The sequence below is a fragment of the Monodelphis domestica genome, chromosome 1 (genome assembly GCF_027887165.1).
Source record: "Monodelphis domestica isolate mMonDom1 chromosome 1, mMonDom1.pri, whole genome shotgun sequence".
NCBI lineage: Eukaryota > Metazoa > Chordata > Mammalia > Didelphimorphia > Didelphidae > Monodelphis > Monodelphis domestica.
In genome coordinates this window covers 203,345,320-203,366,779 of record NC_077227.1, presented here as the reverse complement: position 1 = coordinate 203,366,779, position 21,460 = coordinate 203,345,320, and the positions used below count along the sequence as shown (strand labels likewise).

Sequence of the window (21,460 nt, the reverse complement as noted above, 5' to 3'; positions counted from 1 at the left end):
TAGCTTCTATAGGAAACTGGTCTTTCTTTTGCAGTCTGGCATTTCCCTGTGGTCTAGCACATTTTGAGACCAGTCAGGAGAGAAGGTGGGAGTTGAATTGCCTAGAACCCTAATTAATGGATAACACTCAGTTCGAGTTAGCAGACTACAAATGCTGCCTGGATAGAAAAATATCTCTTCTATATTAAGGAATTACAGTGTGAGTTTGTGGGACATTAGGTCAATTCCTTTCCTTTCTCTTTGAGACCTTAATTGCAAGTAGAGTGATTACTTAGGGGGAATGTTTATTATTCTTTTGGTTATGACTCTTCTGGGAGCCCATTTGGGTTTTTCTTGGCAAAGATACTGGAGTGATTTGCCATTTTCTTCACCAGCTGAATTTACAGATGAGGAAACTGAGGCAAACAGTGTCAACTGTTTTTTTTTTAGACTTTTTTAGACTTTTGCCCAGGGTCACATAGTCAGTAAGTGTCTGGGGTCAGATTTGAACTTAGGTCTTCATGATTCCAAGCCCCAACACTCTTCTACTAGTACTATCTAGCTATCTCAAGGGAAAGTAGTTGGACTCAGATGACTGCAGTTCCCTCAGACCAATCAGTATAGGGTGGAGAAACTGTGACTTGGACTCATAAAGGAGACAACTCCTATTCCTGGTAATAAAGATAGCGGAACCTTTTATGTGAATTCCAGGTTTTTATTTTTGAATGAGCAAGCAGAAGAGGAAGAGGGAAAAAAAACAAAGCCAGAAATATGAAGAAATATGTACAGCCAAACAAAATGAATTTCCATTTTGGCTAGGTAAAAATATGTCTCTGTCAAAGGGTGGATAGTCTGCTTCGTCATGGATCCTCTGGAATCATGGGTGATCATTGCATTCAACCGAGTTCTTAAGTCTTTCAGCATTATTTATGATGTTGTCATTACGGTATTCATTGTTGTCCCAGTTCTTGAGCTGAGTTTTAATATTCTATCCATTTAATTCAATTTTATACAGCAACTGCACTCTCACCTATAATATGAGTGCTTTCCTCTTGGTCACAAGGAATTAGAAGGAGATCAGAATCTTAATGGGAAATAAGGTAAAAGTTGTATTTGGAGATCTTTTAGGAGTTCTGGGTGGGAACAGAATGAGTCAATTATGTGATCACATCACATAGGAAACATTATATGTGAATGATTTTACATTTTAAACGCTAAGCTGGGGAGAGTCTGGGCAAAGGTTGCCTCAGTATGGAGGTAGAAAATTTCCTATAACCAGGACACCCACATATCAGTACTTCACTAGTGAGGGGAGCCTAACCAACCCCCTACTCTCTATATATGGGGTCTCATTTAAAAAAAAATGAAGTTTTTATGAATGCCTTGTTTTCTTACATCATCACAGTATTTGCCAATATCCTTCAAGTAATGAAGACCTGAGTTCAAATGTGGCCTCAGACACTTCCTATTTGCCCTTCCAAGAAAGCTATCCCTTATAACAAATAGTAAATTGGCATAATTAAATGATATATTGAAAAAGTCTGAAAATAAGTGTAATGTACATCAATGTGAATATCTCGCTCAAGAGTATATTAAAGGCAGTTTGAACCAGCTCATGAATAGACTGCTACGTTTTTGGTGCATCTGCATCTGGAAATTGACAAGCCTACAAATTAGTCCTTGATTTCTAGTTTTGATGATTTCCCAGACTTCAGAAAATGAAGGAGAAAATGTTAGTAATGCAGATTAAATTTAAAAGTATGTGAAAGAAGTACATTTTCCCCCTGGAGAGCTGGTTGTTAAACTTTTACCAGCATATCCCTGCTTCTGCAAATGGGTGGGGTGAAGTGTCTTTTCATATTCCTCCTTCAATCCATACTCGTTGGGGCTTATTTTTAAAATAGGAAATATATATATACATACACACATATATGTATTTATATATTTTAAATGGGATATATTATATATTAGTTAAATGGGATGAATATAAAAATTTATAAATACAGATATATTTTAATTGAATATGTTTTCATATATTTTATGAGATATAGAATTTATATATGCACATATTTAAATGGGTTATATGTATTACATATTTTAAGTGATATATAAAATATATATAATATATACATACTTAAATAGATATCTATGTATTATGTATACATATATTTTAATGAGATATATAAACATTTATATATATGCAGATATATTTGTATATTTTAAATGGGATATATATTTTAATGGGATCTGTAATTTATATATGTACATATTTAAATAGGATATATTATATATACATATATTTAATGGGATATATAATTTATACATATGCACACATTTAAATAGGATAAATATATATTATATATTTAAATTTTATTCATACCCACATACATGTTTATATATTTTTAAATGGAATATGTTTTTATATATATTTTAAGGGGATATGTATATTATTTATATATACATATACTTATGTATATATATGTATGTGTGTATATATATTTCCTATTTTAAAATATATAGATATAGATATAGATATGGCCTTATATAACCTTAGAGATCAGTTAGCCTAATCCTTTTTGCAGATCAGGGGAAACTGAGGCCCCAACAGATTAAGTGACTTACTCCACAGGTAGAAAATGGTAGACGTAGGATTCACTCTCAGGTCCTCAGACTTCAGATCCAGCTCTGGTTCCACAGCCTGGCATCAGACTGCCCTCTCCTGTTCTGGAAGGTAGATAGCTAATGTATAGGAGCAGATCAAACAAGAGATGCCTGGGTGGAAAAGGGGCAGGAGAAGAGATTACTCTCCTCACCTTGTCACAACCACTTGCATGTGATTCTTTCCATGGCTTTTGTGTACTTTGTACTGGCTCATCCCTCCCCTTTCTGTCTCAGCAGGGCAAAGCAAGTGGGGTTGATGGCCAAGGGGTGGAGTTAGAGAAATCAAAGTGATCCCCATGATTCCCGGACTTGGGCCAAGACAGTGTCTGTTTGTTCATCCGCTTCCTGGTAAGTCTCCTCGGGGAGCAGAGACGTCTGTATACTTTCTGACTCTTATCCTGTTTGTCCCATTGGAAAATGGAGCTGGGGAGATCATCTGCAACCTTACTCCTATCTTTGTAGTTGGGTCCTTTCAGTCCTTTCTGACCATTTGGGGTTTTCTCGGCAAAGACCCTGGAGTGGTTAGCCATTTCCTTCTCCAGCTCATTTGATAGATGAGGAACTGAGGCAAACAGTTAAATGACGTGTCCGAGGTCAGATTTGAACTCATGAAGATGGCAAACAGAAATTAAGTCCCCTGTCTAGGGACACACAGCTAGTAAGTGACTTAGGGCATATTTGCACTCCAGACCCAGTGCACTATCCACAGGGTCATCTGACTGAGATGGGGTAACTGAATGCTGCTGTGTCTGTGTCTTTTTGCTTCCTGCCTTTCTTTTGCTGCTCCCTGATTCAGACTTCAAGGAGAGGGATGGGAGCAGAAGGGGACTTGGGAAACACATGGAGAGACATGAGAACCACAGCCAGAAGCCGAGGTACCATGAGAAGAGCTTTTGAGTCCTTAGCAGCAATTTGAAGTAACTAAGGACTGGGAGAAGTCCCAATCTGAGTTTAAATCCTATGTGGTACTGAAAAAAAATCACTTGTCCTTACCTCAGTAAAATGGTCACAATATCTCACAGGGTTGTTGCAAAGATCCGATGAGAAAACACATTCAAAGTATTTGTAAACTTTAAAGTAGTGTTTAAATGCTGTCACTGCTGCCATCCCCCCACACCCATCATCATCATCATCATCATCATCATCACTGATGGGGTGAGGAGAGTCCTGGGAGTCATGAGGAAGAAAGGACTAAAGCTACTGAGACTGCCAGACACCAGTTTTTTCTCTGTGGGCTGGTGAGCTAGAGGAGTTGATTTTCTAGTTAGTACTTGATTCTGCATTGGGGAGTGGAAGGTGTTTACCATCTTTCCTGCTTTGCTTTGTTTTTAGTCTATAATCTTGAGTAGATAATAAATACACCTTCTCTTTATTCTTCTTTTGTGGACAAAGAATGTCTACAGTCAGGATCCCCTCCAGCTACACCTGGAGAATTACGAGGACAATTCAGAAAGGGGAAAAGAGGCAGTTGAGGATGAATGTCTCCATATTTAGTTTAATGTTTAGTGTTTAGTTTAATTTCATTTTTCGCCGTATTCTATATGATCACAACAAACTAAATCTTTGAATCTATGAATGCAAAGGAATACAAATTAAGAAAGAAGAGTCCTTAAGAGCAATGAGAACTCTGTGATGTGTTTTCATAGCATATATGTTTTCATAAAATTTCAAATTTTAGTCATTTTAGAGATAGCTAGGTGGCATAATAGATAGAGATCTGGCCTTGGAGTCAAGAAGACCAGAGTTCAAATATTTGTCACTTACTAGTTGTGTGATCATAAGCAAATTATTTAACCCCTATTTGCCTCAGTTTTTCCATCCAAAAAAATGGGGATTTGGGGGCAGCTAGGTGACTTGATGGATAGAGGGCCAGGCCTAGAGACTAGAGGCCCTAGGCTCAACTCTAGCCTCAATTACTTTCTGCCTGTGTGTTCTTGGGCAAATCGCTTAATTCTCATTGCCTGGCTCCTTACTGCTTTTTTTCCCCTTGGAGCTATTACACAATATTGATTCTAAGTTGAAAGATAAGGGTTTAAAAAAAAGTAGGGAAAACAGTAGCCCCTATCTCCCTCAGTGGTTATGAGGATAAAACAAAAATCTTAAAGTGCTATATAAATATTATGTATTATATTATTATTATTATTATTATTTAGGTATTTGGTTGTTGTAGTTTTGTTTTTAGCAATACATATTTCATTTCCTAGATTATGTTCAGACCTGCCCCTTGAAAGGTTTAATCCAAGGTTTTTAGTTCTTCTGTTCCAAATGGGCTTGGCAATGATGGAGTATCCTAGATTTTTACACCCTCTGCTGACCTGTAGGATGCCATGGCCTCTTATGAAAGTGCTAGCCTGTCCTTGTCTGAAGTAATTTACAAGATGGGGCTGATGGCTCAAGTAGAATGCCACCTGGTGGACAATATTGCACTCCCTTGCTGGATAATTAGTACAGTGACATACTATTTTTCCATGGTCTTAAAGGAAGTAGCACTTCAGCCACATAGCCAAAAGGCTTCATGTGGAGGCTAATGTCCCATAGATTTCATATACATAAAGATGGCCCTTAGATAACTAAGAATAAAATATCTGTGATAATGGTGGTGGTGGAGGTTATGAATAGTGATCCAGGAAGTGAAATTGAAGAACAATTAGACCAGTAAGAGATCCAGGAAAACAAAAGAGTATTTCTACTGTAGCACTGTGGGCTCTATGCCAAAGCTTTCTTGGTTTGGAAAAAAAGCATTATTTGTTTGTTTTCCTAAGTCTAACATTCTCAAAACCAGAAGGGAGAAAACTGAGCAGCCTGAACTTTACAGTATCGATTTTTAAAGGTGCTTTAAATCTTACTAATGGTGCACACTAAAAATGAAACATAACAGTGGAATGAAAGAGGGAGAAAGAGGGAAAAGAATCAACCTCCAAATCAGAATTCATGCATAGGTTTTGATCTCTTGGAGAGTTAGATAGGTATCCCTTCCATATCTCAAGGGTTATGGAAAATTCATGTAAATTTTTTTGACTTTTGTTTTCTCTTCACAAACTTTAATTTTTATTTATTTTAACTTAAAAAAGAAATTGTATATATTTGTGGGATTAGAAAATAAAACATAGGTACTATATATACTATACTACTATATATATACTATACTATATATATATATATGCATATATATATATATATACTATATTTTATGCATTTCTGAGTTTCTAAACCTTTTCTGTGTCATCTGTTGGCCTTCACCTGTCATTTGTGGCTTCTGCAAAACTTGCCCCCCTCAATTTCCATTTAATTTCATGTGCTGACCTGCAATATATCAAAACCATAAGGGGGAAGTTGGGATGTGGAAAGGATACCTATATTGAGGCAATGAATACTTAAAAGGAAACTCATTATATTTTTCAACCATGTTCTATCTATCTATCTAGATCCGTGACAGGTCCAGTGCTCTGCTCAAATCTATGAAGTAAACTCATTAAATGGTTGTCAATTAAGCTCCCAAATGCTGATGTGAATTAAATAAGGTCTTTATTGATAATAGATTTCAAGTTGAAGACAATTTAGGTTAAGCAATGCTGGATTCCAGCACCATATACCTACAAATAAAAATAAGAATAACTAATATACAACACTTAAAAGTTTGCCAAGTACTACATTATCTGATACAAGTCTTCCAACAACCTTGTGATCAAGGTTCTCCAGGTATTCATTATTCTCTCCATTTTATGGGTGAGGAAGCAAGGGTTCAGAGATATTGTTGCTCCAGGTCACACAACTAGTAAGTAACAGAGGCAGGATTTGAATCCAGGTCTTTGTAATTTTCAGGGTAGCCCTCACTTGTTCTTTCAGAATCTGAGATTTTATGTAACTTATTTATTTATCTTGAAAATACTTTACTTTCTGTCTCAGAATCAATCAGTTCTAAGACCCAAGACTGGTAAGGACTAGACAATTGGAGTTAAGTTTTGTTTTCGTTTTGCCCAGGGTCACACAAAGCTAGGAAGCATATATGTCTCAATTTGAACCCAAGTTTTCCCAAACACCCAGCCCATCATGCTCTATCCATTATGCAACCTCTCTGGCCCAGGATCTTAGATTTTAAAGCTGGTGGGGATCTTGGAGACCGCATGCAATGTAATCCATTGGTTTAATCCAGTTGAATAACACAGTCCTCATTGGTGGAGATTGATAACTTAATGTTCTGTGCCTGTGGGAGGAGGGGAGTCAGTAAGAGCTTGGGAGAAGAAAGATCCTGGTCTTCTGACTTCAGGCTTTAAGAGAGAAGACACATGGTTCCAGATTCTCATCAGGGCCCTGAAAGGGGAAGACAGACTCTAGGAAGAGACTGACATGTAGAGCAGCCCAAATTCTCCCTCATATCACTCGCTATTTCCAGTTTACTCTAGATCAGAGACTTCAGGGAATTTCTCCTTTGGGAGAGCTCTGGGATTCTCTTGGTTGCATTATTTCTCCCCTAGAGTTCATTCACTCTGTATTCTCTGGTATATTTTTATTTGTAGACCTTCTCTGATTTCCGTTGGCTTGGATAAATGAGTTTATTTGCTATTTGCTATATGTGTCCATTGTAGAACTGATGTTTGGTAAAAAGAGAGTCAAGCCTCAGAAAATACAGCTTGGGGCACTTCTTCACTATCAAAGGACTGAACCTAAAAAATTGCCTCTCCTGGACTTAACGTAGACCAACCCCCTCAATTTCCTGATGAGAAAACTGAAGTCTAGGAAGTTGTGACTTGCCCAAGGTCACTCAGCTGTCAGAGGTAGGAACTGAACTAAGATCCCTTGATTCTAAAGTCATGGCTCTTCTCTTTCCACACTGCCTCAAAGAAGTCTGAAAATAGTTGTTGAGGGTTTAAAGGGGAACTACAATGCAATGTTCTATATCCCGAGTATCAGGTATGCAGAGAGCAAATACTCAGCAACGAACTCGTCCTTTTTAAATATGGGCTCAATTGGAAGCAGACCAAAGCTGACTATTTCTCACATTTGTTTATTTATGCTTTTATTTGGGGGTTTTGGTTTTAGATGAATATTCCAATATGGAAGTATGTTTTGTATGAATTCATGGATAGTCCAAATCAAATTCCTTGCCATTTCCAAGAGAGGGAGGGAAGGGAGGAAGAAAGACAATTTAGATCTCATAATTTCTGAAAACTCATGCATAAAATTGTTATTATGTGTAATTGAGAAAATGAAATTTTTAAAAGAACAAAAAAATACAAGATGGGAATCAACACAAAAATCACAAAAATGAAAAACAATTTCCCAACTCTAGGGCAAGCTCTCTAGCCACTGTACCATTAGCTGCCTAAAGTAGCCATCACTAGTTGAGTCATATTGTTTATTAGTCAGTTGTTTCAGTCTAGTCCAACTTTTCCTGACCCCATTTGGGGTTTTCTTGGCAAAAGACACTAGAATCATTTGCCATTGCCTTTATTTAACAGATGAGGAAACTGAGGCAAGCAGGGTTAAATGACTTACTTAGGATCATACAACTAGTAAGTGTCTGTAGACAGATTACCTGGAAGATGAGTGTTTGTGAGTCCAGGCCTGGCCAGCACTCTAGCTACTACACTACCTAGTTGTCCCAGAGTTAAGAGGACCTGAATTCAAATTCAATTTCAGAAATTTATTAGCTGTGTGCCCCTCAGTTTCTTCACCTATAAAATGGGAATCACAATAGTGTCTACTTCCCAGAGTTATTGTGAAGATCAAATAAGATAATATTTGTAAAGCACTCAACATAGCACAAGGCACTTAATAAGTGCTTTTCTCTTTCTTTCCTACTTGGACTATAAAGGTTTCTTTTTCTTTTTTTTTAAACCCTTACCTTTTGCCTTAGAATTGTTTTGTCCCAAAGCAGAAGTATGGTAAGGGCTAGGAAATTGGAGTTAAGTGACTTGCCCAGGATCACACAGCTAGGAAGCATCTGAAGCCAGATTTGAACCCAGGACTTCCCATCTCTAGGCCTGACTCTTTATTTACCTTGTTGCCCCTTAAATAATTCCAGAGAGCAGAAAGTACCCAGGACCAGAAAACATTCTAATCACATTTTGTGACCAGGTTTAGTTCATTTTGCAATTCTGTTTACCTTTTGGGGGCCTTAGTGTCCTCATCTATTTTTCTTTTCAAAGGGCAGGCAGGGAGGGTGTTGGGCTAAATGACTTCAGAACATTTAACATTCTATAACAAACTGGAGGAATTCCATGTGAACTGGAATGACCTCCAGGAAGTTATGCACAGTGAAAGGAGCAGAACCAGGAGAACATTGTACACAGAGACTGATACACTGTGGCACAATCAAATGTAATAGACTTCTCTACTAGCAGCAATGCAATGATCCAGGACAATTCTGAGGGACTTATGAGAAAGAACTCTATCCACATCCAGAGGAAGAACTGTGGGAGTAGAAACACAGAAAAACATTTCCTTGATCACATGGTTCAATGGGGATATGATTGGGGATGTAGACTCTAAACAATGACCTAGTGCAAATATTAATAATATAGAAATAGGTCTTGAACAATGATATATGTAAAACCCAGTGGAATTACTCATTGGCTATGGGGGGGGTGGGAGGAGGGGAGGGGAAGAACATGAATCTTGTAACCATGGACAAATATTCTAAATTAATTAAATAAATAAAACTAATTAAAATTAAAAAAATTAACATTCTAGGTTTCAGTTTTACTGATGAGATTGTAAGTCCCTTGAGGGATAAAATTGTCAAGTATTTCACCTTTGTATTGTTGGTGCCCAGATCAACACCTTGAACATGGTAGGTTCTCAATAAATTGTATAGAATCTATAACCTCATAGGACAAGAATTAGACCAATGATTTTATTGGTATAAGCAATTCAAATGTCAATCAAGAAACAAGCATTTATTAGATGCTTATATGTGCTAGCCACTAAGCTAAGCACTGGATTTACAAAAAGAGGCCTTCTAGGAGCTTATAATCTAATGGAGGAGAAAATAAACAAATATATACAAATAAGGGATATACAGAATGAATAGGAAATAATTAACAGAAGAAGGGCACTAGAATTAAGAGGAATTGGGATAGGCTTCCTGCAGAAGATAGGAATTGAATTGGCACTTAAAGGAAGTTGGGAAAGCCAGGAGGTAGCGATGAGGAGGAAGAGTATTTCAGGCATGGGAGCTAGCTAGAGAAAATGCCCAGAACAATGTCACTGTATCAAAGAGTATTTGACAGGTAGTAAGTGGTAAGAAGACTAGTAAAGGTAAGAGAGGGATACGTTATGAAGGGATTTGTACACCAAGGGAAGGATCTTGTATTTGATCCTGGAGGTGATAGGAGGGAACCACTGGAGTTTACTGAGTAGTGGGGGTGACAATCAGACCTGCCCTTTAGGAAATCACTTTAGTGGCAAGTGGAGTGGGGAGAGACTTGTAGAAGATCCATCAGCTAGCTATTGAAATGGTCCTGAGGTGTGGTGATGAGAGCCTATATCAGAGTGGTGGTAGTGTTAACAAGAGAGAAGGATCCATATTTGTGATGGTGAACCTATGGCACAGGTGCCAGAAAGGGCGCACAAAGCCCTCTTTGTGGGCACACCTGCAATTGCTGACCAGAGATCATTACTAGAAAGCCAAAGGGACTCTGGGTGGAGCTGTTCCCCTTCCTGTCTCCATACACCTGAGGATATTCCTCTGTTCCTCTGCCCCACAGCCCAATGGGGTGCTTCTTCCTCCCACTGTCTGGAGTAAGGTGCTGGGCAGGGAAGGGCTCTCATGATGCATGAGGGTACAGCACAGACGGCAGCCCGAGTCTGTGGCAAAAGTGATTCCTAAGGTGAGGTTGGAGAGGAGCTAGGTTTGAGGGGAACATAGCTCATAGCTTGGTAAATAGCTAGAGAGACGCAGAACTGGTGGGGAGTGGAGTGCTGGAACCACTCTCTTCATCTTCTCCATGTGTGCCTCTCATCACCTGCCCCTCTGCCCTGCAGCCCAATGGGAGCTCTTCCTCCCTCCCCTGTCTAGGGTAAGGAGGACCCAGGAGGTTCACCATCACTCGTCTACATATTCAAGAGATGTTATAAGGGTGAAATCTATAGCCCTTGGTAATAGAATGGATATAGAAAGCGAGAGATAGCAAAGAGAGGAGAATGACTCCTAGGATCCTAGTCTGAGGGGCTGGGAAGATGGTGATGTCTCCTACTTTAACAGGGAAGGTTGGGGGAGAGGGCTTACTTTTAATCACCCCCCCACAACTTCTCCTTCCCTTATATTACTTCCTTCCCCACCATCCTCTTTCTTATTCCCCTTCTATTGCTGTATATGATAAGATAGGATTCTGTGCCCCAGTGAATCTGGCTGTTCTTCCCTCTCTGAACCAATTCCAATGAGAGTGAGGTTTGAGGATTACCCATCACCACCCTAATGCTCCCCTCCACTGTAATAGTATTCCCCTTGCCCCACGCCTCTTTATATGATATAATTTATCCCATTTTATTTCTCTCTTCCCCTTTCACTTAGTCCAGTCCTCTTTTTTCCCCCTAGTTGTTGTTTGTTTGTTGTTTTTTTTTACATATCCTAAACAGCTTTCTACCATACCTTCTGTCTGTTATACTTCTACTAACTACTATGATAATGATAAGAATTTTTAAGAGTCACAGATATCATCCTTCCATACAGGAATATAAACCATTTAACTTTATTGAAGCCCTTACATTTTTTCTCTTTCTTATTTACCTTTTTATGCTTCTCTTGAGTTTTGTATTTGGATATAATTTCTATTTAGTTCTGGACTTTTCTTCAGGAATGCTTGGAAATCTATTTTATTAAAATGACCATACTTTGGAGGAGAGGGTTTAGAGGTAAAAATAACATATTCTGCTTTGGACATACTGAGTTTAGGACTCAGGAGCAGCTCAGTAGACTGAGAGACTGATAAGAGGTCCTGGGTTCAAATCTGTCTGCAGCTACTTCATAGCTGTGTGACCTTGGGCAAGTCACTTAACCCCCATTGCCTAGCCCTTAACACTCTTCTGCCTTGGAACTAACACATAGTATTGATTCTAAGTTGGAGGTAAGGGTTTTAAAAAAAAGTGATAGAGTGGAGATGACAGGAGCAATTTGTTGGAGGAGACAGAAAGAATGGGATCAATTGAATGGAAAGAGGAATTATTGGTAAGGAGTATGTGAGATGGGGTCAAGGAGGAGATTATAGCAAAAGGCATCAAGATGAAGAAGGGGGAAAGAGGGAGCTCATTTAGAGTGGCCTCTATTTTTTTCTGTAAAATATGAAACAAAGTTGTCAGCTTAAGAGGGTGAATGGAGAGGGAGTCAGGGGAGGATGGAGGTCAGATAAAAAGGGTTGGAAGAGCCACTGTGGAGAGAGGGATAGTGATTTGATAAGGCAGGTATAGAAGCATCCCCTAGTAATTCTGACAGCCCAGCTGAGGTCATGTAATAAAATTGTGTGGACCCAATCAGAATGGTTTCATGATGTGCCCTATTTTCATTCAGCAGCACTGGTCTAGAAGCAAAGGAAGAAAATGGTGGAAACGATGCCAGCTCAGGTTTGGCTTAGCCTAATTGTTGGTATGATAAGGCTGCTAGGAATTCAAGAGAGGAGGACAGTGTAGAGTTAAACTGGTTTGCCCAGGGGAAAAGAGGAGAGAGTGGCTAGTATAGGGGAGATGGCCTGGGAGAGAACCAAAAGGTCAAAGAACTGGGGCTCCTACTTTGGACAAAGAGTAGGGTTGGGTAAGGGACGACAGAGAAGTGAAAAGCCAGTTTTCATGGTCAGATAAGTAGATTTTGGAAATCTTTTTTTACATGCGTTTATTTTTTAATTTACTTTTTAAACAATTACATGAAATAACAAATTTCCACATAAGATTTCCAAAGTTACATATCCAAATTGTTTTCCTCCCTTTTTTCCTCCCTCCTCCTGCAGATTTCGGAGTTCATGAACATGGTGATTGGTGCCTTTATTGGTGATGGCAAGATCAAGAATATAACCATCAGGACAGCGATGTAGCACAGTGGATACAGTGCCAGGTTGGGAGATGGGAGAGTTTTCAAGAGGTTAAATCACTTAACCAAGGTCACAGAGTCCTCATGTCAGAAGGAGAATTTGAATCCAGATCATCCTAACTTGGATGCCTCTATCCACTATAGCACATTGCCTCTCAGGATCATAAAATACATTAAATAGGGGCAGCTGGGTGGCTCAGTGGTTGGAGAGCCAGGCTTAGAGATGGGAGGTCCTGGGTTCAAATTTGACCTCAGAAACTTCCCAGCTGTGTGACCCTGGGCAAGTCACTTGACCCCCATTGCCTAGCCCTTACTACTCTTCTGCCTTGGAACCAATATACAGTATTGATTCTAAGATGGAAGGTAAAGGGTTTTAAGATAAAAGAAAATAAAATGCATTGAATAAGCTTTTGTTGAAGGGAAAAAATTTAGTTTGCTCTTGACTCAGATCCCTGGACTCAGCCCCAAGCCCCTTCCTTACTCCATCAGCCAGCCCTGGCTCAGTGTTAGCCCCATTGGGTGGAGTCTAGAACCCCTGCTCAGAGGCCATGTTGCTCCACATGCTGCCAATCTGGGACCTTGCTCCTCCCCGAGCCCTGAGCCTGCTTGTTCTTTGAACCCTCCGTTATTATTTTCCTTTATATCCTGGCACAATAAACTAATCTCTGAAACAGCCCTATTGGAGGATAGGTCCTAGGAGGCTGGCATTTGGAGCTCCCCCGGAAAACTCCGTGGATCTTTGTTCCTTGGCCCCTCCCAGCACCCAAGAGCTCATCTGTCTCTTCCTTCTGCCCTCCCTGGCTACTGTCTCTGTCTGTCCTCGAGCAGTTTTCCCCAACTCCTTGCCAAGGCCTGGACATCCATGCTTTCCTCAAGGCCTCCCTGTGACTCGGTGCCTAGCAGGGGCCCCGAGAACCAAAGTAAGCAGGTCCAGTGGGCTTCTGTCATTCAGAGGAGCACCTCCGTGGAGGGGCACTCAAAGCCCCAGCTGGATTCTTCCAAAGCCCCAGGTCCAGGGAAGGCCCGAAGACCAAGCCGGTTGACAGTGAAGTATGACCGAGGGCAGCTGCAGACGTGGCTGGAGACGGAGGAGTGGGTGGATGCCCAGCTACAGGAGCTGTACCAGGTGGGCAAAGGGAATTTTGGGAAGGCTGGGAGAAGGGGGCAGCCGAAAGGGATGACTGAAGGGACAGAAAGGAGGAGGTAGGCAAAGGAGCTGGTGATCCAGAAGGGGAGGCAATTGGCCGGAGGGACGGGAAAACAATGATATGAGAGCTTTCTCTTTTGCAAAATGGGACTTAGTCTTTGCCCCTTGCATCAAAGGTTCATTGGGGCTACTCTTCAGGGGGAAAAATGTTCTCAGCAATTTGGAATGATGAAAAGAGTCCCAGGAAGAGGTAGGAATAATAAGAGTGAATCAAGAGACGAGAGTTCTAGTTCCAGCTCTAATAATAACAGATAGCATTTAGAAAGTGTTTTAAAATTTGTAAAGCATTTTATACGGGTTCTCCCAAAAATCTTAGTGAAGTTTTTTTTTCTATAACCTGTACCTTCCATCTTAGAGTCAATACCATGTATTGGTTCCAAGGCAGAAGAGTGGTAAGGGCTAGGCAATGGGGGTTAAGTGACTTGCCCAGGGTCACACAGCTGGGAAGTGTCTGAGGTCAGATTTGAATTCAGGACCTTCCATCTCTAGGCCTGGCTTTCCATCCACTGAGCCACCCAGTTGCCCCCTTAGTGAAGTTTTAATAGCTTTGCATTAAGACTTTTGGGATACCCCATTGATGCTCTCCCTTTTGATCCTCACAACAACGTGAGGCAGGTGTTATAATTCCACTTTATAACTGGGAAAACTGAGGCTGAGAAGTGACACACAGCTAGTAAAGGAGGCTAGATTAAAACTCTTAAGTCTTCCTCTACCACCTCTTTCTTCCTCTAGCTTGCTCCAGGATCTTGAGCAAGATCTTTCTGGGTCTTAGTTTCCCCAGCTGTAAAATAAGGATGTCACCTGCCTTCCTAATTGAATTCAATTCAATGAATAATCATTAAATGTTTACTCTGTGGTGAGGAGTACAGGAAGGAGATCTGGGACATGTTAAAAAAAAAGACTTCAAGAAAAATCTCTTTTAAAAAGAAACCTAAAAAAGGTTGATTATTTTCATCTACTCTGCTACTACCATGATGGGAGGCATCAGGTGGATCCCTTCATTCTTCTTCGGCTTGTTTTCCTCATCCATAAAATCAGAGGATTAAACCAGATCAATCAACTCATGAGCAAATCAATCAATTAATGAGCATTGATGAAGTGACTTGTCTATGCCAGGCCTGGTGCTAGGTCCTGGGGATCTGGGGATTCAGAAATGAATGCCCTCAGCATCCTTACTGTCCATGGGGAAGATAACAAGTGAGAGGCAGCTAGGCAGCCCAGTGGAGAGAGCCCCAGGCTTAGAATCAGGAGGACTCCTCTTCCAGGGTTCAAATCTGGACTCAGATACTTCTAGCTATGCAACCTGGGCAAGTCACTTCATCGTGTTGCCTCAGTTTCCTTATCTGTCAATTGATGTGGAGAAGGAAATAAATGGCAAACCACTCTAGAATCTTTGCCCAGAAAACCCCAGATGAAGAGTTGGACACAAGTAAAAGAACTGAAAGACAATATGTCAACAGATAAAATAATCTCAGAAGTTCCTTCCAAATTTTTATATTCTAGGGATTGAGGTACCTGTAATTTTGACGAACATAAAGATGTTTTTGTTGGATTGTTTGTTTTTTTCCCTTACCTTCTGTCTTAGAATCAAAACTAAATATTGGTTCTAAGTCAGAAGAGCAGTAAGGGTTAAGTGACTTGCCCAGGGTCACACAGCTAGGAAGTACCTGAGGTCAAATTTGAACCCAGGATCTCACACTTGAAGGTTTGGTTTTTTATACACTGAGCCACCTAGCACACAAAAGTGCTTTGAAAAGCATAAAGCAGTATAGATCTTAATTTAATTTCATACACATGACCCCAAGAGAGGGTGTTGGAGAGCAGAATTCATGCTAGTTTTCTAACCTGGGCTTTCTGGTCCTTCTTTGGCTTTTCAGAAGCTATAGCATAAGGCCTCGACTCAAGAGATATGAAGTTCACATCCAGCCTTAGATACTTACTAGCTCTGAAGATGTCAGGCAAGTCACTTAACTGCTACTTGCCTCAGTTTCCTTATCTGTAAAATGAGGAGAATAATAACAGCTACTCTACAGAGTTGCTGTGAGGTTCAAATGAGGTATTATTTGTAAATTGGTTAGCACAGCTGGGCACATTGTTAAGTCATTTCAGGTCTCTCTGACTCTTTGTGACCCCATTTGAGATTTTCTTGGCAGAGACACTGGAATGGTTTGCTATTTCCTTCTCATTTGAAAGATGAAGAAATTGAGGCAAAGAGGGTGAAGGGACTTATTCAGTGTCACCCAGCTAGGAAGTGTCTGAGGCTAGGGATTTTCTTGGCAGAAATACTGGAGTGGTTTACCATTTCCTTCTCATTTGACAGATGAGGAAACTGAGGCAACCAGGATGAAGTGACTTGCTCAGAGTCACACAGCTAGGAAGTGTCTCAGCACACATTTGAACTCAGAAAGATTAGTCTTCCTGATTCCAGGCCAGGCACTCTGTCCACTCTGTTATCTAGTTGCACATAGTAGGTACTTAATAAATATGAATCTCTTCTTCCTGGCCCTTTGCTTCCTGGTAAGGGCATTTGTCACTCAGCCAGGACTGGGTTCAAATAAATGTCCTTGGACTTCCCGTCTTCTGACCTGTCTCTCTGCCCTCATTCATTCTCTTTTTCCTGGCAGCTCCAACCTTTTTCCCTTCCCAAAGGAATAATGGTTTTAGCAATGTTATTTTTTAACAGATTTTATTGATAGGTTTTAAAATTATATCACCTACATATGCCCATGGATCCCCACACCCAAAGCTATAGGTTTTTTTTTTTAACAACAAAGAAGTTTTTTAATAGGAGAAGAGGGAAGAAAATTCACACACAAAATCTGATTTATATGCAGTGTTCCACACCCATGGACCCCACCTCTTCAGAGGAATTAGGGCAAATGTCTTCCCTTGCTTCTTCCTTGAGACTAAGTTTGGTTTTTGCAGCATCTCATCTTTCTGGTTCAATGGCTTCCAGCACAACCTTGTTTTTTTATGAACAGTCTGACAGAGATAGTATTTGGGGTTGAATTCAATTCAACTAGCATCTACCAAACCTGTCCTTTGGGCCCACCACAGGCACTGTGCTAGGCACCTGGGGTGGCGGGGGGAGGAGGACAAAAATGAAGTGGTCCCCCCTACCCTCAAGGAACTTATACTAAGAGAGAAATCAACATATACTTAGCCAAGGACATGCAAAATGGATCCAAATAGAAGATAATTCTAGGGAGAGAGCACTAGTTAATAGGATAATCAGGAAAGGCCTCCTTCAGGAGCAGCTCCCAGTGCTGTGTTTTCTGGGAAGTTAGAGATTCTGATCTTACCTGTCCCCTGGAATTCAATTATCATCTCTATGCTCATGATTCTCAAATCTACTTTAACCTTCCTGGTGATGGCCAGTCTTGAATCTTTGACTGCCTGCTAGACATTTGGAACTCCTTGTCACACCCACTCAGCATATCTCAAACTGAAGTCATTTTCTTTACTCTGAAACCCTTCTCTTTCTCTAATTTACCTGTTTATTGACAAAGGCATCACTTTCCTCCCAGGCACATTGTTGTTCACTCCATTCTGTCCACGGGGTTTTCTTGGCAAAGATCTTGGAGTGGTTTGCCATTTCTTTCTCTAGCATATTAAAGGTTAAGTGACTTGCCCAGGGTCACACTGGTACTGTTTAAAGTCAGTTTTGATCTCAGATCTTCCTGACTCCAGGCCCAGTGCTTTATCCACTGAGCCTTCTAGCTGCCTCATGTCATGTATGTGGAGCAACAAATGGGTCAGTTTGGATGAAATGTAGAGTGGATGTTGGGGAATGATTGATTGGTCTAGAAAGCACATCTGGAGGCAGATTGTGAAGGACTTTAAATGCCAGATTGAGGAGTTTTATTTTATTCTAGAGACTGTAGGGGATCATTAAAACTTCTCTCCCTCTCCTTCTCTTTTTCTTCTCTCTCCCTTTCTCCTTCTCTGTCTCTCTGTTTCTCTGTCTATCCCTCTCATTCTCTCTCTATCTTTCTCTGCCTCTCCCTCCTCTCTCTTTCTGTTTCGTTGTTTCTCTATTTCTGTTTTTCTCTGCCTCTCCTTTCTATTTCTTCCTCTTTCTCTCTCTGTATTTTTCTGTCTCTGTTTCTCTTTTCTTTCTTTTTCCTCTCCTTTTCTGTCTCTCCCTTTCCTCTTTCTGTGTCTTTCTCTATCTCTCTGTTTCTCTCTCCCTCTCCTATTTGTCTCTTTCCTTCACCTCCATCTCTCCTTCTCTATGTGTTTCTCTTCCTCTCCTCTTTCTGTGTTTTTCTCTGTTGTCTTTGTCTCTCCCTCTCTTCTCTCTCTCTCTGACTCTCTCCTTCCCTTTCTGTATCTTTATCTTTCTCTGTCTCTGTTTCTCTTTCCACTTCGTTGTCTCTCTGTCTCTTCCTCTCCTATTTTTCTGTCTCTCCCTCTCCTCTTTCTGCATCCTTTCTGTTTCTGTTTCTCCCTCTCTCTCTCTCTCTCTCTCTCTCTCTCTCTCTCTCTCTCTCTCTCTCTCTCTCTCTCTCTCTCTCTCTCTCTCTCTCTCTCCTCTGTCTCTCTCTCCCTCTAGTCTGTCTCTCTCCCTCTCTTTCTTCTCTGTCTCTCCCTCTCCTCTGTGACTTTCTGTTTCTCTGTCTCTCCCTCTCTTCTTTGTCTCTCTCCTTCCCTTTCTGTGTCTTTGTCTCTCTGTCTCTTCCTCTCCTATTTCTTTGTCTCCCTTTCCTTCTTCTCTGTCTCTCCCTCTCTTCATTCTTTGTCTTTCTCTGTCTCTCTCTTTTTTTCCTAGCTCTTAAAAATCTTTTTTCCCCCCATTTCAAACTCATATGCTTGGATCAAAATTCCCGAATCTTGGGCATATGAGTTAGTCCTCCTGTTTCAAAATAAAATATTTACTAAAGGATTGCATTTTACCAAGCATGAGAAAAACAAAACAGAACTGTAAGTCACAAAGCCTCAGCCAAGAGAAAAACACCCAGGTATGCTAGAATACCACTCCTGAGCACTGTCCGGAATCTGACACCAGGTTACTGTGGCAACTGGCCAAAGTGCCAAGAGTTGGCTTGGCTCCCAATCTCAGTCATTTCAGCAGGAAGAGGAAGGATTGTAGCTGAGGGAAATCCCCGCCAGCTGGTCACTAAGGAGAGAGGTCAAGGTCTTTCCAGTAACCTGGTCCATCCACCCTCTACTCCCATGAGTGTTCCAGTTCCTCCTCCACCTGCCAGATTAGCTTGTTGAAATCTGGAGGGTCAGCTCATAGATCGAGAGCTGGAAGGGGTTTGGGGGCCATCTTGCCCAACCCTCTTACTTTATAGATGAGAAGACAGAGGCTCAGTTTGATCAGATAGTCAAGGCTCACAAATTATACAATTTATAGAAGCAGAATTTGAACCTAGAACCTTTTACCTTAGATCTATTGGCCTTGTCCTAGATCCCAACCCTTTTTTGTTGAATCCATAATACATCATATATAATAGGTGGCTTTATTGATTGATCCAATACTCCCAGGCCCTTTTCTCACTACTTAAAAATAACTTCCCATTTTACCTACCTGATTGATTTTATGGCACCCAGGACTGGTCTCTCTCCTTCTGGCAGGTGTTCTGGTTCTTCTGCCTCTTTCTAGATCTGGACTCTATCCATCTCCCAAACAGTTTAGTCCCTAACAGTTTAGAAGGATATGAAAGCAGATTCGTACCAGAGTTCTCGGCAGAACAAGAGCAGAGACCCCACTTAATCCTGTTTGTCTCAGTTTACTCTTCTATAAAATGAACTGAAGAAAGATATGGCAAAACATTCCAGAATAAAACATTTTTAAAAAGATGAGAGCCCCACAACCCCCAAGACTTCTGTCGAACTGAAACAAAACATAAACTTGGCTTCTGGCTGTGAACATGGATTAGAGTTCATAGCATCCTAGATTTAAAGCTGGAAAGGAAAAAAATATGACCCTGGGCAAGTCACTTAACCCTTACCACTCCTCTGCCTTAGAACCTATATTTAGTATTGATTCTAAGACAGAAGGTAAAGGTTTAAAAAAAATCTGGAATCTTGGGGAATCTAGGATGTCTAGCAACTTCATTTTATAGAGGAGGAAACTGAGGCCCAGAGAAGCTATAACCTGTGAATTCAGAGTTACACAGGTAGTATCAGGGGTGGACTTTGAACTCAGATCTTCTGACTTCTTTCTGGATGGCCAAAGATAGAAGTCTAAGAGTGTCACTGAGGGTAGGAGAGGGAATACAGGAGCTGAGCAAAGGTTCCAAATTTGGGGGAAAGATCATAGTGTGGGAACTGAGTGAACCTCACTGACTCCGTTTTGTGACTCAATTCTGGATCTAGCTCAGTTCCATTTCAGTTCAATTATGGGTCGGGTTTGATTTCTGTCTTGTTAGAAAACTCTTCCATCATGGGGACTGCACATGGAATTTACCGCATTGTTTGAACCTTGCCCCATGTAGCTGGGAAGCTGGATCACCTGGACTTGTTGCTTGGAGATCCTTAATTAAGGTCTTACATTATGCTGATCAGTCAGGTCGAGTTAGACCGATGCAGGGCATTTGCTCACAATGATCTACTGGAACCTTTGTTTCCTTGGTCATGTCAGATTTCAGTGTGGACATGGATGATTTATTATTATTATTATTGGGTTAATTTATTTAGTCAATTTAGAACATTATTCCTTAATTACAATAATCACATTATTTCCTTCCCTTCCCTCCTCCCCCCTTCCCGAAGCCGATGCACAATTCCACTGGGCTTTACATGTGTCCTTGATCAGAACCTATTTCCATGCTGTTGATGTTTGCACTGAGGTGATCATTTAGAGTCTATATCCCCAATCATATCCCCACACCATGTGATCAAGCGGTTGTTTTTCTTCTGTGTTTCTACTCCCACAGTTCTTCCTCCAAATGTGAATAGACTTCTTTCTCATAAGTCCCTCCGGGTTGTTCAGGATAGCTACATTGACACTAATGGAGAAGTCCATTACATTCGATTGTGCCACAGTGTATCAGTGTCTGTGTACGATGTTTTCCTGGTTCTGCTCTTCTCACTCTGTATTACTTCCTGGAGGTTGTTCCAGTCTCCATGGAATTCCTCCACTTTATTATTCCTTTGAGCACAATAGTATTCCATCACCAACATATACCACAATTTGTTCAGCCATTCCCCAATTGATGGGCATCCCCTCATTTTCCAATTTTTTGCCACCACAAAGAGCACAGCTATGAATACTCTTGTACATGTATTTTTCCTTATTATCTCTTTGGGGTACAAATCCAGCAGTGCTATCTATGGCTGGATCAAAGGGCAGACAGTCTTTTAGTGCCCTTTGGGCATATTTATGGGATGATTTATTATTGCCTTGCTGATGGTCTAGACCAGAGATGTGAAAGGGATTCTGAACCATATTAAAATGTAAGTAGGAAATATTTAACAAAAAAGATGAAACTATCATAAAATATTAGACTCTTTGTGAGCCATTTGGGGTTTTCTTGGCAAAGATACTGGAGTGCTTTGCCTTTTCTTTCTCTAGCTCATTTTACAGATGAGGAAACTGAGGCAAATCTGGGCAAGTGACTTGCAAGTCCAGGGTTGCACAGCTA

At 40.6% G+C, this 21,460-nt stretch overlaps 1 protein-coding gene across 3 annotated transcripts in view; it reads left to right on the top strand.

The window, feature by feature from the left end:
• The window catches only part of PPP1R14D (protein phosphatase 1 regulatory inhibitor subunit 14D), a 61,373-nt gene that overhangs the window by 37,561 nt on the left and 2,352 nt on the right, over positions 1-21,460 (top strand). The window contains exons 3-6 of one of the 3 annotated variants that reach the window (XM_056810282.1): positions 2,878-2,988; positions 7,227-7,415; positions 12,582-12,685; positions 13,490-13,787. In XM_056810282.1, the coding sequence (XP_056666260.1) occupies positions 13,524-13,787 (264 nt within the window). In that variant the 5' untranslated portion in view covers positions 2,878-2,988; positions 7,227-7,415; positions 12,582-12,685; positions 13,490-13,523. Of the gene's footprint in view, positions 1-2,877; positions 2,989-7,226; positions 7,416-12,581; positions 13,788-21,460 lie in introns of all 3 variants that reach the window. The other 2 variants (XM_056810280.1, XM_056810281.1) reach the window with 2 other exon arrangements.